This window comes from Chanos chanos, chromosome 3 (assembly GCF_902362185.1).
Source record: "Chanos chanos chromosome 3, fChaCha1.1, whole genome shotgun sequence".
In the NCBI taxonomy this organism is placed as follows: Eukaryota; Metazoa; Chordata; class Actinopteri; order Gonorynchiformes; family Chanidae; genus Chanos; species Chanos chanos.
The window spans coordinates 42314275-42332870 of record NC_044497.1 but is presented as its reverse complement, the minus strand read 5'-3'; the positions used below and the strand labels follow the sequence as shown (position 1 = coordinate 42332870).

The following is an 18596-nucleotide window of genomic DNA, read 5'->3' as shown; positions in this document are numbered from 1 at the left end:
ACAATAAATATAACCTGTGTACACTGCACAGCACACCCATAAACCTGACCTGAGAAACTGTGCATCACATTGCTTATTTCGACGATGTTGCTGGTTTATTATTTTTTCGGGTTCGTCTTGAGAGCTATCGAAATGTCCGTAGGTAACAAAGCCACATAATCATTTTACATGTGATGTGATGCAGTTATGTGATGTAATGGTAACAAGGGAGTTGAGGTTCCATTCTCCTCAACGCGACTCTATGTCCATTGATGCATGAAAGGTAAATGGCACGTCGACCATGATACTTGAAGCGTCTGTGCCTCTTGACTGTAGGACAACACATACGTTATTTTTCTGTGATTTCCACGGACGCTTCTGCAGATGGCTGCACAATGGCTGACACTCTCATCATCGTTATACCACATGAACAAGGGGGTACACAAAAATAGATTTACGGCATTGTCCTCATCTTAACTACCGCACTGCAAATAATCAAAAACATTATTGTTTACGAAGATGCCACAAGCGCCCCCGCCCACCTACCTGAGCGATTTACCAGAAGACCCTGCCACAGCGTCATGAAAACTTCTCAGATTGATGGTTTCTTAAGCGCCTGCGCGTTCGAAACGGAAGTAGATCAGTTCAATAACGGGAGCGGAGCTGTCAAACTGTAAGGATACTAGGAGGACTTCTGCTTTGCACGCTAAACGCATGAAATTCGTGGCATGCAATGTTTCTCATTGGCATATTAGCGCGCCGCGGCGGGGACAGGTAGAGTGAAATAAACGTCCACTGTAAAACATTTTATATAATTTCATCCTCAGGCTGATGGACTGCCAAAGGACGGGGAGGACACCAACATGTTCTGCAGAGACGGATTGTAACTTATCATTTGGAGATTTCCATTTAATGTAACATACCATTTGGACAGTTGATAGCGCTCTTATGAATTATTATTGTTATATTGCAGTCTGCTACTTCTGTTGACGCATGACTATGTTGGAAGCCAAATCATCGTGGCAACTTATCAAAAGGCAGTTATCTGATTGCCATATGTGAATTATTTTAAGGTGCATGGACGTATCAGGTTAACGTTGCAATGCTTTGACGGTCATGAGAACAGCTGGCTTGCTGAAGGTCCGTCGTTAGCACGGAAAAAATTCGCAGCACGTGCCCATTTAGGGGGCTCGAGTTACTGACCCTTGGATACTGCTTTCAAGAATTTATTATTTGTTTGCATAAGAATCCCCGTTAATATCTGATAGAACTGTCGGGTTTCTTTGGTTTACGGCTTAGTAGATGTTTAAAAAGCATAGCAATAAGGATTATGCCTTTGCCTGTCATTTGCACTTTTTATTGTAGCGCATGTTTTTAAGATCGTTTTAATCCTGAATGGTTAACGTTACATTTTTAAATTATTGTTAGCTCCTTAATTAACATGATCTTTTCGATTAATGCATGTGTACTTTAGTATCGTTTATTAAACTGAGTTTACTCCTCATATCTGGCTCCCCCCAGTGCCCTCCATTCAGGAACAAGGTTGAGGATGACGCTTCAAAACGGGATCATTCTTTCTGCCCAAAACTGCTCCGGCTCGGTGGACAACAGGAACACGCTCAGATGGGATTTAACACCAGAAGAAATCAAGGAAAGGACTGAGAATTTGATCCGAAGAGTCAAGCAAATCTATGATTTAGTTGGATCACTGGATATTGAGAGAGTTTCGTTTGAGAACACACTCAAACCTTTAGCAAATGCAAAATTAGATTATGCCTGTGAGTATTGACAGAATTGTCAAACTGACAGAATTATCGTTTTCGTACTAAGCAGTCATATGGAAAAAGTCTTATTGAAGCTCCTTGTGTTTTTCAGCGTCACGTCATATGCTGGATTTTCCGCAGTTTGTATCAACATGTAAAGAGGTGAGGTCAGCCAGCACAGAAGCAGATAAGCATCTGGCTGATTTTGATGTGGAAATGAGTATGAGAGAAGATGTGTTTAAGAGACTTCTAGCTCTGCAGGTAAATCTTAGAAAACTTCTCGTCTTATCATCATATTTCACAGAACTTGAACAATTCACAAAATAATCTTTTTAAGTTGTGTTGGGCTATTGAAAGGGTGGGTTTGTCACACCAGTTTTGTGACTGTGTAGCCAAAGTGTTCTTACAAATTGAGAGATATCATCCATCTGTTTTGCTGTCTTGTTTCATTGCCAGTATTGGGCAAAGATGGCAGGATGGCCATCTTTCCCGAGTATTTACTGCCTCTATAATTGAGCTGTTATTATTTATGGCACTGCTACTTCACTCACTGCTATTTGTGAGCTCAGATGAAAATTTCTCTGTCGCTAAACTTCAGGAAGTTCTAAAAACTGTCTTGGGGATTGTGTGACTTTGGCACAGCTCCAGCTTTGGGCAGAGGGAACAGATCTGAACCCTAACCAAATCTCTGCCAACTGTCTTTCCTAAAGAGGACTTTGTGGGACCAGTATCCATATCTGCAGTAGCAATAACTCAGGCATTAACATTGTAGGCTGTGCTATTCAAAGTGAGAAGTAATCTGAACTTTCCTTTGTAGGAAAAGGAACAGTGTGACCTTTTACCAGAGTCCAAAAGATTTATAGAACGACTTATTAAACTGGGGAAACGGAATGGACTGCACTTGCCCAAAAGTGTGCAGGAAGTGCGTATGATCATATCTGATGAGCTGGCTACATTTTATATCAGGTCTAAAATGTTTCAAAATTAATGTCTGAAATATGACATATTGTACCTGTAAGTGATCATTCTTCTTTTCTGTTTATCTTAAACCATTGAATATGTCATGTTAGAATTTGGGTCATGCTATGTGCTATTTGTCTGTGTGCTTTTATTTTTTTTATCTAGGAAATCAAATCAGTCTCCAAACAAATCAGCAAACTTTGCATTGATTTCAATAAAAATTTGAATGAAGATAATACAACTCTAATTTTCTCTAAAGAGGAGCTAGGTATGTTTATTATTATTATTGTTGTTGTTGTTGTTGTTATTATCAGTGGTAATAGTAGTAGTAGTGTTGTCTTCATGTCTAAAACACAGTTTTTGTATATTTCATACATGAAATGCAGTTCCAAGTGCTTCAAAAATACATTAGAAAAATGAAGACAGCATATTTTAAAAGACCCATAGAGCATCAATGTTTTCTCTTTTCCTTTTCTCTTTTGTGGTTCAACACATTAGGTGGTCTTGCACAGAGCTACTTAAATGGTTTAGAGAAAACAGAAAATGGCCATTATCGAGTGACCCTAGCATACCCTCACTATTACCCATTGATGAAGAGGTGTCATGTCCCAGAGACACGGAAGAAGATGGAGAAAGCTTTCCATAGCAGGTGTAAGGAGGTAAGTGGTATGAACATCTCCCGACACTCTGTGCCTGTATTTTCCTCATATATGATAGTTCCAGAGAATTGCACTCAGTACAGCAGTGTGTTTTTGTCATGAGTCTTTTCTGATTTACGTTAAGATGACATATTGTTGATATATCAGTCATATTTGCAAATATTAATCTGTGGACAAAATATTGCACCAGTGAACTGTGTTTCTTTACTGTAGTGACACTGAACTCTTGACGGTTTTCCCACCTTGTACATTTATAGTAAAGTTATAGTTCTGTCTTTTGTCTGTAGGAAAACACAGGGATTCTGGAACAGTTGATTGAATTGCGAGGACGAATGGCAAAGGCTTTGGGGTTTAGAAACCATGCTGATTATGTGCTTGAAATGAATATGGCCAAGACCTCAACCAATGTAGCAAAATTTTTAGGTATGCCATTTATGAAAGAGGCCGAATGTGTACTTCACTGTAATTGCACAGCTTTTAAGATAGTGTCATATCGGTATTGCAACAGCTTGCTTTGATTCAGCAATTACATATGCTGACAAGACTGTTACAAAGGCCAATGAGGGTTTTTATTACAAATTTTAGGCTTTTAATGTTTAATGTGTTGCTATAAAGAGTTACCTTAATTCTAAAAATAAATCTTAAAGTATCTAATAAACCCTCATTCTACACAACAGAGGATTTTGTGAGTGATGACAATCTTTGGTGTCGTGCTTTTAACTCCATGTCTGCCAGATGAGTTCTATGAGAAATTGAAACCAGTGGGTCTCAAGGAACGGCAGTACCTGCTGTCACTCAAGCATGCTGAGTGCCAGAGGAGGGGCTTAGAATTTGATGGACAGATCCATGCCTGGGACATGCCGTACTACATGAACCAGGTGGAGCAAGTGAAGTTTGCTGTGGACAAGGACAAACTGATTGAGTACTTTCCACTGGAGGTGGTGACTGAAGGCCTCCTTAGCATCTATCAGGACCTGCTGGGCCTCACTTTCCAACAGGTGCACGATGCTCATGTCTGGCATGACAGCGTCAAACTTTACTCTGTATTGGATCATGCCACAGGGGAGGAGATTGGACAGTTTTACCTTGATTTACATCCCAGGTAGACATGATATGTAGTTTCATGGTCTTTTACAGCAGCCTTTTTAAAGATAATATATGAAGTGTTTTTCCATAAATATTTTTCAAGCTATTATCTTGGCTTTATATGTTTTAGAGATAATAAAAGGTAAATTCCTAAGATTCATCATTTTTTAAAGTGCTGTCCTGTCTCTCAGGGAGGGCAAGTATGGACATGCTGCGTGCTTTGGGCTCCAACCAGGCTGCCTGGGTCCTGATGGGAAACGTAGGCTGCCAGTGGCAGCCATGGTAGCTAATTTCACCAAACCCACAGGCAGCTGGCCTTCTCTTCTGCAGCACCACGAAGTGGAGACCTTCTTCCATGAGTTTGGCCATGTCATGCATGAGCTCTGCTCTAGGGTTAGTCTTCTGAGATTTGTAACTAATACTAGAGATATGAGGCCCATGTTTACTTTGGCATGTTAACATGTAAATCTATGCTATCCAGACGCACTATGCAGAGTTCAGTGGGACTCTGGTAGAGACAGATTTTGTGGAGGTGCCATCTCAGATGCTGGAGAACTGGGTGTGGGAGAGAGAACCTCTGCGTAGGATGTCGCGGCACTACAAAGATGGAAGTCCTATTCCAAAGAGCCTACTGGATAAGCTTATTGCCTCCAGAGTGGCCAATACTGGTCAGTCTTCACCATCCATTGCCTCCTGTTACAAACTATGAAAAAGTCACCATCAACATCTCAAGACATGTAATTAGGAATAGACTGATAGATATGCCAATAAAATATTATGTTATATATTTTAATTTAATGTTTACATTTCCTGTCATTTCCTGTGATTGTCTATTGTTTTTTGTGCAGAATTTCTATTGCAATAATCCTACCAAGCATAGGATTACTGATTGTTTTATTTAGTTGTGTAATTGCATACAGTCAAAGAGGATCTGCTGTACTTCTGCTATAGATGTTTTGAGCCTGAATTTTCTTCATCTGTCTAATATCTCTGCTGCTTTCAGGTCTAATGAACCTCAGACAGATAGTGCTTAGTAGAGTGGACCAATCACTCCACACACAGGCCAGTGCTGATAGTGCAGCAGAGTTTGCCAGACTCTGTAAACATATACTGGGTGTTCCTGCAACTCCAGGTAAAAAAACAGTACTTGCTGCAGTTTAATGAGTTGGTAGGTGTTTTGACAAGTTATTATAAAGACAGATGTCATCTCTGTTTACAGCATTGTGCCACTAGGCTGGAAATTGTTTCATTTTCCTAAAAAAATGAAAGATTGGGTGTGAGATTGAAAGGGATGTAACCTTTCTATACAATCTGAACTAAGATTGTGTGTATTAAAAGTATTACATGTATATCTGTCTACAACTTTGATTCACGTCTGTAATTTTTTCCACAGGTACAAACATGACGGCCAGTTTTAGTCATCTGGCTGGTGGCTATGATGGGCAGTATTATAGTTACCTATGGAGTGAAGTCTACTCCATGGACATCTTCTTCAGCCGTTTCAAGAAAGAGGGGATCATGAACCCTAAGGTCCTGCTCTGTTCAGTTTTTATCCTTATACTTTCTGCTTCTTTTTACATGCTTTACAAACACACGTTTGTGTTTTTATTATATGTATAATAAGTCTGTGTGTGCCTCCATGTATGTATAACTTTGGTGACAATCTGTGGGAATAGGTTTTATATTTTAACCCTTATTTGACCGTGCTGGGTGAGCGGTAGGAAAGACTAACAGGATTAAGGACCTTGCTCAAGAGCAAAGTGACAGCAGCTGCAGGAAGGGCAGAGACATTAGAAGCAGCAATGCTAAGATCCCTGCAGTACCAACTCAGCAGCTCTGGGTTTCCTTCCGGATATTCAAACAAGCAACCCACCAGATTTTAGTGTGGTGACCCGACCCATTTAAGCTAGCGTTACACTCATGCTCTGCTTATTTGGCCCTTTTTACATAGTCATTTATATGGTAAATTTTAATGAAATTTTCCACTAAGCAATTAAAAAGATAATCCACCAAATTTTCAAGTTCAGATACCTTCCTCATACCTGAATACGCACTAGATCGACCCAGACACTTCTGTGGAGTGCTGCTGTATTCTTAAGATATTTTCAATTAAATTAGACTGCTTTGGCATTCACACTCTCGAGAGGTTTGAGAAACAATATAATCCTAGCAAAATATAACTGTACCTAAGAACACATGGTTTTATACATGGCACTACAGGCTGCCCTATACATTACTGTCGGCCTGGTTTAATAAGCAACACAATTTCGTACAATTTGTAATAGGAGGCCCCTCTGCCGTATCTCTATCAGCCAAGGGGTCCTTGGCCTGAAAAAACATTGAAGACTTCTGCGCTATGAAATACTAGCGTAATGTACATTGTCTCTTGCTTTTGCTTACAGGTGGGTATGGAATACCGAAAGGTCATACTGGAGGCAGGAGGCTCAGTAGATGGCATGGATATGCTGAAATCATTCCTGGGCCGTGAACCACGCCAGGACGCTTTCTTTCAGTGTAAAGGACTGACACAAGCAAAGACTAAACAAAATTCTGTTTTGTAAAGAAATTTGTGTCTTATATAGAGATTTCTATTTCTTATATGTCGTTTAGGTACAAAATGAATTTTATTAATGAATTTTATTGATATGTAAGTAATTATATAAATCTGGCATTTTGTCATGATGATCAAGTGACACCTAACTGAACAGCACAGCTTTTCTATAACTGTTCACTAACATGGCACCAGAGCTGGATACTTAGACCTGCTGAATCAAATCAGATGTGTAAGGAAATGCTGGTATACGTAAATCTGATATACAGAATTAGTTTGCACCTTTTCCATTTCCCCCAATGCTGATCAAGTCAGGACGTACAATGCCCGACTGAATAGAGATACAGTAAAAAGAAAAAGGAAAAATTTATTTCATTTAAACTTTCCTGATATTGATTTACCTCACTGAAGGTTACCAGCCTTTTGAGGAAGTGAGCATGTTTTGACTTACTTATTTTCAATCAGAATATCTATCATTTTAATTAATTTCTGTCATTTCAAATAAAATAAGAAGTTATGTCAACACATTTTTGTCTGTTACAGAAGAACTATCCATAAATGAAATTGCTTTTGACATTAGTTAGATAACAATGGCTAAGGAAGCTCAGATAACATTAACATGTTTTATTTAAGCCGCTGACCTATTTGCTGACCTGTTACTGTTATGAAACTGTGATGTATTGGTAATGATTTCTCTGAGTCAGCATAAGTTTTAAGGATATTCAAAGGGTGTCAAAATTGTAATAATCTGTTCTGCCTGCTTGTAGGCTTAGTTCTCATCCTGTCTCAGATACTTGGTAGGTCTACACTATTCTTTACTTTACAACCTGTAAGATTGCCTGAAATTCAATGACCAGCTCAAATGAAGATTTAAGTACATAACACGTGAATGTCGTACCTACACAAACTACATGGTGGCCGATATCAAAAAATGTATCATACCAACAGAGGTTGTATGGTTAGCTCATATTTTATTTTAAAAAAAATCGGCGATCCTCACGTTCTTTACATCAGCAGTAAGAGATTCTATGTGAAAATAATTTGAGTGTTCGTACACTCTTAAACCATTCCAGCATCTTGAAAAATATTAAAGAATGCTGTGAACTTTTCCCTGTCAAAGATAATTTTTTTCTTTTTGGTTTTTAGGATCCCCAAAATTCTGTTTTCGCTCAATAAGGAATAGACCAAACGTTCCTGTGACTTGGAATTCTCTTTTGGAATTCAGTCTCACTTTTAGCATTTAGATTTTCGTGAGAGGCAAATCGGTTGCAGAAGTCGTGTGTTCCTCACTAGGTGGCGACAAACATTGCTTAACAAATCTTTGGACCCTCTGGGATCCAGATGTGTAGTCAGTGAAACTTATTACTGGCAATAAAATTAGTTTAGGTAATTGTTATGATTGTCTAAACAATCTGTCGCTAATCAAATTATATTCTTGGTATTTTACAAGAAAAATCGGGCGACCAACCGCGACCAAGCGATATTTTGACACTACTCACAGGTTTGAGGCCACTTGTTTGGCTCTCATTCTGAGCAATACTGCTCACGTATTTTCACTTTATCGTGTAACGTTCATGTCGATAAATAAACATATTGTAGTTAACTTAAAATGAAGGACCCCTTGCTAAAAACGAATCCCTGTAATGGTCAGGTTATCTAGCACCATACGACACCCAACTGCTTTAACATGGCATCAACGGTCTGCCGGCTTTAGGAAGATATGTGAATAACAGTTCCATTATGCTCATATTCAATCTATATATCCATGTATATATATATGACTTGTGGTAGAGTGCCCACATCGACAGCCATACCGTCTATTAGTGTACTTCTCTGTAGTAGAACATCATAAATCTCTAGTAAATGACTGCTAAAGCGAAGTATCACTTTCTCTGGCCATAGCTGATGTTTATGTGAATAAGCGACGGAAATCCGTAAGAACCATACAGTACGTGAAATTTCAATAAGTGATACAGAAAATCCAACCAAACCTTTTGAAGCAAACTGGCCCTCCTACCACAATATATATTGGAAGAGTTCGCGATGCTATATGCTGTGCCGGAACATACATGGTTTTCATTGGTTCTTGGTACACATCCATCATGCACTGCTTTATTTTGTCTAAGATTGAGGCCAATCAGACCCAATCAAACCTCTGTTTTAGCACCTCCACACTGTGTAGCGCACGTTGATACTGCAAGCGTTTTGTTGACCGACGGCGTCAGCTATCGTCACTGCGTACTACTGTTAGCTACATCAGTCGTGTGACTGCGACGGCTGCTTCTTCCCCTTGTGTTTATGTGTGAATTCTTTAGTAAATGTAACTAGGTACTTGAAACCAAGAAGCTGCTTGGGGATTTGTTTCAGCGATAGAAGCTATGATGGAGTTTCAGCATTGAATATCTGGGCGCGGCGCTTTACTTTCAAAGAAAGGGAATTGAGCTTTGGCGGCGGTGGAGGACATTTTTCGCCTTTTGTATTTCCTTGCCTGTTGTGGACATTTTGGATATCTGTTAATTTTCTTTTAGAAGTGTTTTCAACTCCTGTAGCGCCTACGTTTTATGGCGCTGATTTTAGGTTTTTAAGACTATTTAACAGAGTGCTTAGCTCAGTGGGAATTAATCTGTTCCGCCAAGAAAACTTATGACGATTTGTCAACTTTCGAGGGGGTTGGTGTGAGTAAAAGAATGCGTTAGCTAATCAGCTAGCTTTTTTGGCTAGCCAGGTCTCTGGGTATCTCAGTGGTAAGGCTACTGAAGGCTTGGGGGCTTGCTAGCTGACTTGTGAGCTGGGATGCGTTTTTGCCAGTCACCTGAAACAACCAATTGTTAAGGATTCTAAAACGGTTTTGCTGTAGATGAGAAGAGGCAGTTGGAAACCTGTTCAGTAAGGTAAGCAGTTGTTTAATTACTCATTGACATTGGTGTCTCCTGAGCTTTTGGCACCATGCAATGGATTACTTGTTTGATAAAACATGCTAAAATCAGGTGTCGTTTTGCATCGGTTGGCCAGCTGATACATGTTTGCTTGTAAGTGAAACAAGATACTCAGTGTATACTTTTTCTCGGCCGTTGATCAGTTAAATTTTCTTCTTTAACATATCATACGACAATTGAACGGCAGTTCCAGGCTGTTTATTCCGATAGAGCAGTTCATGTCACAGGTAGATGAATTCTTTAGCCATAAAATTGTATCGAGAAAACCAGAACAGATATTTTACATATGTAGTTCACCAGGCTCTCCCAGGGTATAACACAGGCAGTCCTGTATTTTAGTTTTCTATGAAGTAATTGAACATGTTAAATATTGTCAGGTTTATCATAACCCGAAGCGGTGGTCACATTGTCCCGGTATCGACTATAGCATAATTATCATACTCTAGGATCCGTTCTCACTGATAGTTTTAGCGGTGAAGTATAGTAGATTGAATGTACTTTACACTAAAACAGCCAATCCGCAATATTATATGAGTTAAATCGAAAAATCACTGAACGCGGATATTGCGAGTTTGTGTCTATTGTTCGTCATCACTTCCTGCTCAGTAGCCAACACACACTCTGGCAGACCGAGGTAAGATGTCCTCTTTAGTATGACCGTACGCTGAGGCGATGGCTTTGGATTTCCCCTCGCTGAAGAATAAAATTAGATGTCTGACACACCTTGTATTTTATCCTCCATCAATGAATTACATTCGGTGCCTATAGTGGGCTGGATTTAGTCTCGCTGGTTGTTAGGGCTGGTTGTTTTTTGTTTCTAGATATGTTCATAACCTTGCCTCATATGGCACATCAGTGATAGACTTGTTTTAGCGTCATTACAATTTAAGATTGGAACAGCGGGTTTAATAAAGAGACAACTGGTATAATAATCAATGGGGTTACATTCGTTTGATACTTAATGCGGACTAATAGAGAGACTCCTTGACGGAAACAGAAATATTTTAATTTTGAATCTAACATGTCAGATCTGTTCATAGTGACGTGGGGCTACTTTTGATTTGTGGTCATTGGTTTCAAGCATTTCAGCAGGTGATAAATCTAGCTAATAGGATAACGTGGGTTCCTGGGGATTGTAGCCACTTGGTGGGATCATCTTCACGAAGGCTAATCCTCCTTTGAGCATGCACAATCCAAACAATCTCCACTGTGTAATGACACAAACTGAAATTGAGAGATCTGGCCCGAGGCCAACCTGTTATCCTATGACAAATCTTAGCAAGTCTTATCTTTTACTCACACTGTCCTGTATTCTGCTCTTAATTCAACCTCTTTCAAACTGTTTTACTATATGCAATGCCATCTGCCTACTTCTTTTAAGGTATACATCAACGCTTGTAGCTGTAACTCTCTTTCTTCATAGCTTCAAGAATGGGAGCAAAACACAACGCACTTTTCTCATTCAACCTCAACGGAAAACAAACTCTCTGTCCCTCTAGGTCAACAACAATGGCTGGTTTCAACCTTTATCAGTGTTGTCACCCTTGCTCAGTTTTACCACATGAATTGGAAGCTTTGTTTGTGATCTCTTCAAATTCTAATGTGTTTTTTGTTCCTTGGTCATTTTATGGAAAAGGTCACCTTCATGACAGATGTAAACAGGGCCTAGCATATTCTGAAGGATAGAATGGTCCCAGAATGGGAGAAATCATTAAATAGTGATTACTGAGTTCAGAGTGGAGTCACGCATTTTTGATGATTAATCGTTTTGCAAAATGGACTGGAATGTATCATTGCTTCTCCAGATAAAACAAGGATCAGGGGTTTGAATTTGAATGTTTGGAATATGTCAAGTCAGACAACTATCAAGATCTACTGTCAAATGCCTTTCCCTTCCAAATCAGTACCTTAATCATGTAACCCAAAATAGTGAGAAAAAGAGTCAAAACCATCCCTGGTAAAGGTAAATAAGGCAGATCGCTCCCAATGCTGAGATGACTGTAGTTAATCCGGTGCTTTATCTGGGTTCAGTGCACTAAGTGCATTTCCTTGTTGAAGGACTGATTCAACAGTTAGAATGGTTCTTGGCTGCTGACACGGTTGGAAATATGTCACTATTTTCAAAACACTGAAAGGGTGAGGGTGCCTGAATGTCAAAAACATTTGTGTGAATAAAGTCCAGGCCTCCAAGTACGCAGAACAAATAAAATGAAAGTCTTTCAGAGCATCTTTGGTGACGAGTACATGTTTCTATTGTACTTTTGAAGCTTTTTCCAGCTGCTATAAATTCCAAAGTGTGTTTGAGACTTGCACTGAAATGTTGGCACCTGAGCAGGGAAAAGGAAAAAAAAAAGACTGACATGCTATGCAGGTGTTTTCTGAGCTGATCCTGTAAGGACAGTGATTGTTAACATCATTCTGGACAGGCTCAACACCATGTGTCATATGGCCTCTGCTTTGAAGAATCAACTAGATGTTAGAGTCTATGGATGGGATCACAATCAGGCTTTTACAAGTTTTTAACAACAGAGAGTGAAGGCATTCTTACAGGTTAAACCAGACCATGGAGATTTATGACAATTTCCATGTTACCCCCCCACTTCTGCTCTACAATAGCTTGCTCCTCTGGAAAGGAAATATTTAGACTGATCCTCCAGATACATTACACCTGGACCTCGTGCACAGAGTGTATGTGTGTAAGTGGTATGGAATGTTTCCATTAAAACGGTGAAAGAGAAGGGAGCTCTCTCCTGAGTGCTGCTACGCATGGCCTGCTCACAAAGCCCTTTTACAGATGCAGCCTTGGCGATCTGTGACATATAGCCTTCTACCATATCCTGATTTCACTCTGAAATGCATTAGGTGTGCTGCTCCTAAAGACAGTAAGCATGAGACGATATATATCCCAGAACAGGCTTCATGGTACGTTACTGCTGTGGTGTAGTGTTTCCTTAACAAAAAGCCGAATAATAGTAAATAAGCCTTATATAAGCATGTTTTGTATTAACAGTAAATATTAATTATATTGTTAATTGCATTAACTATACCATTGCTATTAGTCTTTCCTTTTTAATTAAAAATAAAAATTGCAAGTTTTTGTTTTCTAAATTAAGTAAAAAAGACTTGTAAAAGCAGACTTGATGTCCATTGAAGTATTTCTTTTCCTTTTGGCTGGAATGAAAAAGTTACCTTACTGTTCTCCTTAACTCGTATTACTCGTATTATTACAGGTCATCTTCTTCTCCGCACTCTTTTGTCTCCTGTCTCTGAGCTCACTCTTCAAGTTAAACACATGAGACTTGCCACACAGCTCAGGGGCTTACTGAAGTTGTTTGTTTTTCTAAGCAGTATTCAAAAATGCTTTTGTGTACAGGGGATTTTTTGCTTATCAGATATGAAAGATATCGATATATTGATGATTGTACTGAGAACGCTGGTATAGCCTAATCTTAAGAACTGTCAACATCCCCACTGTGTAGTCCATGCCTAGACTAGACTAGAGAGATTTGAAAGTCGGTCTATTCTACTTTGTGCTGCAGATCTTTTCAGTCTCTCCTTCTCCATACCCACTCTCCCCTTGTCTGTATCTCCTAGTCTTCTTTAATCTCTCACTTTATTCACATGACTATTATACACTGATTATACAATTTTAAATGCTGCTAAAGTTCCTATTTAGCGATACCCAGGCTGTCAAAAGAGTGCATCTCTCCCACTGTAATTAAATTAATCATCAAATACTGTAATTACACCTTATACACACACTCCCAAGAACTGCACACAGTGGATGCATCATAGACTTAACATACTACATGCGTTTTATAGTACGCTCCATGAACACTTAACACACTATGTAAACACACAAATAGAGATTTGTGTCATTGTATTAAACAGCTACTCTAGAATGTTGCCATAGTTCACAGCCATTCAGAAGCTGTCAAAAGACTGTCTCTCTCCATTGTAAGAGCTCTCGTAGAGTCAACACAAATATAGAAAGACGCTGCGCTCACTACAGAATCCCCCTACACATTTTTGGAGTCATGAGTCATGATGACCCTCGCTTTGAGAACCATGGATACAGGAGAGCATACTTTTACAATGCTTGCAAATCATATCTTTGGCTTGTTTTTATGACTAACTGGCAGTTAAAAAAGAAAACTTGCAGGAAGAAGGACAAGCTGAGGTGTTATGAATATCTGACCAGTTTCTCCTGCTCACTGTTTCACAAAAGCCAAATAAGTTTGTGGTGAGAACATGATCCATAAGAAGACAGTTTCCTAAGCAGAGTGTTGATTGCCATTGTTTATCTTTTAGAAGGTTGCTGTTTTGGGGGTTGATGTAAAATAAGTTGTGGCAAAATAACCAACATAAAATCTATAATCTTCCATTAGAATTCCAGTCGCTGGATGTTTTTGTCATCGGCAAGCTTTTCTCAATCCTGGTATTTAATGCTGGCAGTCTCTGCAGTGGTGTAGGATACGCCAAGGTACCTGAAATGTTTCCATTATATATTTGTTCATTCAGTGTACATTTTGTTCTGAGAAAGGTCAAATGTTTTCAGAGCTGAGTTGTTAACTGATTTGTGAGGACAGCTAATTTAGTCTGTAATGTAGTATAGGCCTAATATAGTGTATAGGTTGCTCCATTAGACCTTTGACCTTTTAGAGACCTTTCAGGCACTCAAGTTTGTGGCTGGTATTCTGCCATCCTGCATTTGTTTCAAATCAATTGTATGGATGACTACATCATTTCCAAGTATTCAACCATCAGACCCTGACAGGTGTATTGGGGACAGAATTTTTTCCTTTATACATTCTCTCCTGACCCTCCGTTCAGTCTGAGTCAGCTGTGAATTGGTGCTTTTGAACTTGTGCTGGACAATTTATGTCTTTTTCCCCCAGCTTGTCAAAGGTCTCGTTTTTAGGCAAAAGTTGTGCACTTGTCCATTACATGGGCGTCATTTCAGGTAAAAGCTTTTCCTCGTCACCTGAGGGGCTTTTAAGGCTGTGAATAGCTTTGACTTTTCTCCCCATGGCTCTCATTTTAGCTGAAAGATATCTCAATTCTGTGCCATTTTTTGCTTTGTGTGTGGTGCTGCTCTGTCCATCTGTCCTCCATTCAGCTCCTCAGATGCAGATGACAGACACTCACATGGCAAAGTTACCAAAAGACATCTCTCTTTGATCCTCACAGTTCATTTATAGAACTGCCAGTAGCTTCCTCCATGACGCGGTGCGTATCTGAAAGCTTGTTGCGGCAGAGTCTAAGACTAGCTTAGCATTTTGTGCTAAAGAGATTAAGTGTCAGTGAAGGTATGTTCTTAAATGATCTTCACACCGAACAAAGGACATAAGAGCTACTTTAAATTTTTATACTTTTTGGATTGGACATGTGCAAAATCTGTCTGAATTTTTCAGTGTGAGCACAAGACAGAGGTTTCATTCCTTTAATCCAATCAGGATTGGTGCTTGTGTCCCATAATTTAAGCATGGAGCAAAACGAAAAAAAAAAAAAACAAAGTCCCTAAAAATATCTACATGGTTTAGTCATCTTTGTAAATTTGCATAGCACCCTGCTCCTTGGTGACAAAACAAAGAAATATGCATTACACATCGTATCTCAGTGATGTCATGGAATCATGCATTACCATTTTTACGAAATGAACTTCCAGACATATAAATCATTTGATATTTAGACCAAAACTTCTGTTAACGAAAGTCATATGCTCATGTAAGATGCATAACTGTACAGGTATACAGCTATACAGGCAGTTATAACATTATGTAACCTAAACTTCACAAAAAATGTAGAGGGACTTTGTGTTCTGAGGGAGAAATAAAGACAAGGGATGTTATTTGCATGACATTTAAAAAAAAACAAAAAAAAATTACCAGTTTTGATTCTTCATTCAAACTTTTTGGTTGGCAAATGTTTAGTTGTAACACAGCCGCTTGTTTCCCACTGTAGGACCATCATTTTTGTCTGTTTCTCCTCCCCATCAGTTTAGGTGTTACAAAGACTTTAGAATCAGCAGTTATATGGTTGTGTTGACAACATGTTGGATGATGGGAGAATTTTCAGCCCTTCTCCTGGTTTGATATTATATTTTTGATACCAAGGTCTCTGTTGGCCATTTGTTTCACAGTGTAATTTTAATGGCAGGGAGACCGAATCAAGTCAATAGCATTTAAATCGCGTTCTTTCCATTTTGTAAATAGTATACGTTAAGTCAAGATCTTGTCCCATGACGAGGAAAATAATGGCTTAAGATTACAAATCATGATGGTCTTTAAATGACGTTTCTGCTGTGTCAGCATGAAGAAGACAGAGCAGTCAAGCCAACCCTCTGATCGTATTTTACATTGCGAGCTTTCCTCTGCGCGACCCAGTCAGCACAAATGGAAATTGAAAGGAAGAGCTCTGTTTCTCAGGGGGCTGCTGATTGGGATCTGAGCTTTGCCAGACCATTTTAGTCCTGGCATCACTGCTCAGCCCTAGACATAGAGCCTTCCCAAATATCAAATATGTCTCCGTGGCAGTCTCTTAGATGTAGGAGCGAAATCTCATGAAAACCTTATATAAGATGGTTATACTGCGATATCCTCGAATGAACTCTTTCTCTGCTAATTACTGTTTGTTAGTTTTTCTGAGGTGTCGTCCAGGTGTGGAGGCGGTTAATGATGTGTGAATATTAACGAGTCTGGAAACCCGTGCGAAAGTTAGCCTAATCCACTGACTGATGTGTTGTCAAACTGTTTTACTCTTGTTATTTTCAGTTGCTGCAGTAACTTTTTGACCTTGATAACGAGGCCCCTTGAGCCAAACAACAAACTGCTTTCTTGCATCACATCACACCCAAAGCTTCCTCTGATATAGTAATGACGTGTGTAAATCTGGTGTCTCGGTTAAGATCACACCATTTACAATTCCACCCCATGCGGCTGGAGTACATTTGAAAATCTCTTCATTTTATCCTTCTCAGTTCTTATAAATATTACTTAACTGAAGAAGGCAAAATTTGCATTACCTAAATTACTTTTACACTTTGCAATTAGAATACATATTTGTATGTTTTTTGATGGAAACCTGTGGTTGGAGACCAGCCAGCTAGGCTGTTTACATTGTGAAATTTGTCCAGAAGTGGCAGTTTGCGTAACATTTGACAACGGAGGCTGTCCTGTGCAGCTCACATCTGTCCCCTCTGCTTTTCCTGGATGATGTGAGTGGCTCTCTGCCCCACTTAACAGAACATCTGTCTCTCTTTCTGCTGCCTGTTTCATGCACCAAACCAAATCCCTCTTACCTCCAACTGTCAACACTAATGCTCAGATGAAAAACAAGCAAGACTGTAGTAACTGTAAACATAGTCTGAGAGAGTTCAGTCTTAAGGTTTTAACTTCATAGTGCTGCGTGTCACCTTTATAAAGGGATTGAGCCAAGACTACCCTCAGCTGAATGCCTAATTATTAATCCCCATTTATCTCTCCTTCTCCCTCTCCCTCTCCCTGTTTGCCTCTATCTCTGTGTCACTCATAACTCCTCTCATCTCTGTGATAAGAATGAAGGTTGGTGCACCTTTTCCAGCAGAGAACAGGGATAGCGCAGTAATCCCATTACAGTCTCTAAGTGTGTTTGTGTGTATGTGTGCTACCAGTAAATCTTTAACACATGAGATTGAAATAAAAGTGGCCCAGAGGAAGTAGAGCAGAAGTAAAAGGGCCGTGATGTAGGGCTATAAGTACGTCTCCTCCCTGCCCAGCCGGGTGGTAAAGCCTCATGCCTGCATGTCAACTTGTCTGCTCCTTGTTTCCTTGACACTGCAACCGTGGCTCTTAACGGCTCTCTGGTGCCTCGGAGAGATGCACCCATATTTCATCCCACGTAGGGCTCAGCGGCAGGCGGGGCCTCCGTGCGCAAGGCCAGGTGGCTTTAGTTCACCACTTCTCCTCATGCAGAATGAAGCCAGTGCTTGAGTAAATTTGGTCCTAAAAATGAGCCAGATATATGTATTTTTTTTCCTTCAGCTTTATTTCCTCCAGTATAGCTAGAGCCTAGGATATGGATATGGTAATCTACAGATTAATGTTCTTTTGTGTATATTGTAACAAGAGATCATAAAGCACATAGTCAAATCAGATCATGTCGATGGAGTGAACAGTAATGGACGTCTAATCACTGATGTTCTTCCATTTTTAAATTTAAGCTGTAGTATGTATTTATCGGTGTGATCGAACTCTGTTCTTTAGTTGGTAAACACATTTATTGCATTTAAATTGCTTTTACCTGTGTCAACTTCGAATCGTCTGAAAACAGTTTGATTAGACTGCTCAGAAATTCTAATTATATCATTAACCTTTCAGCTCACCTCCCACAAACCAAAACATTATGCATAACTTTCTCCCACCCTGACCCTCTGCTCTGATAAGACCTTCTTTGTCGCCTAGCTCACATTTTTTCAGCACTTTCTCCCAACAGTCAGACTACAGATTTGCTTATTTCATACATATTTCTGCTGGGATGGAGAGTCTTTCTGTTGAATAATTCAAAACGCATAGTATAGCCCCTTAACAGATAGTGTGAGATTGTGTTCCACATACTCTCTCAGCTCAGTGTAGAGACAAATATGTTGACTCTTTCTTTTATATTCTTTTAAGATTTGTTTGAG

General features: G+C 39.5%; 2 protein-coding genes across 3 annotated transcripts in view; both read left to right on the top strand.

The window, feature by feature from the left end:
* Nucleotides 1-673: 673 nt before the first annotated feature.
* nln (neurolysin (metallopeptidase M3 family)) lies at nt 674-7008 on the top strand. Its single transcript, XM_030767901.1, has 13 exons — nt 674-753; nt 1501-1757; nt 1855-2003; nt 2560-2664; nt 2868-2970; nt 3201-3361; nt 3649-3784; nt 4097-4463; nt 4639-4840; nt 4929-5115; nt 5451-5579; nt 5841-5977; nt 6850-7008. Exons 1-13 carry the CDS (start codon nt 713-715, stop codon nt 7006-7008), a joined length of 2133 nt encoding a protein of 710 aa, XP_030623761.1. The 5' UTR covers nt 674-712.
* A 2225-nt stretch (nt 7009-9233) lies between these two features.
* Nucleotides 9234-18596, top strand: part of erbin (erbb2 interacting protein) — a 57204-nt gene continuing 47841 nt past the window's right edge. For both annotated transcript variants that reach the window (XM_030770020.1, XM_030770018.1), the window contains exon 1: nt 9234-9889. The gene's annotated coding sequence lies outside the window, so the exon portion shown is untranslated. The remainder of the gene's footprint in view (nt 9890-18596) is intronic.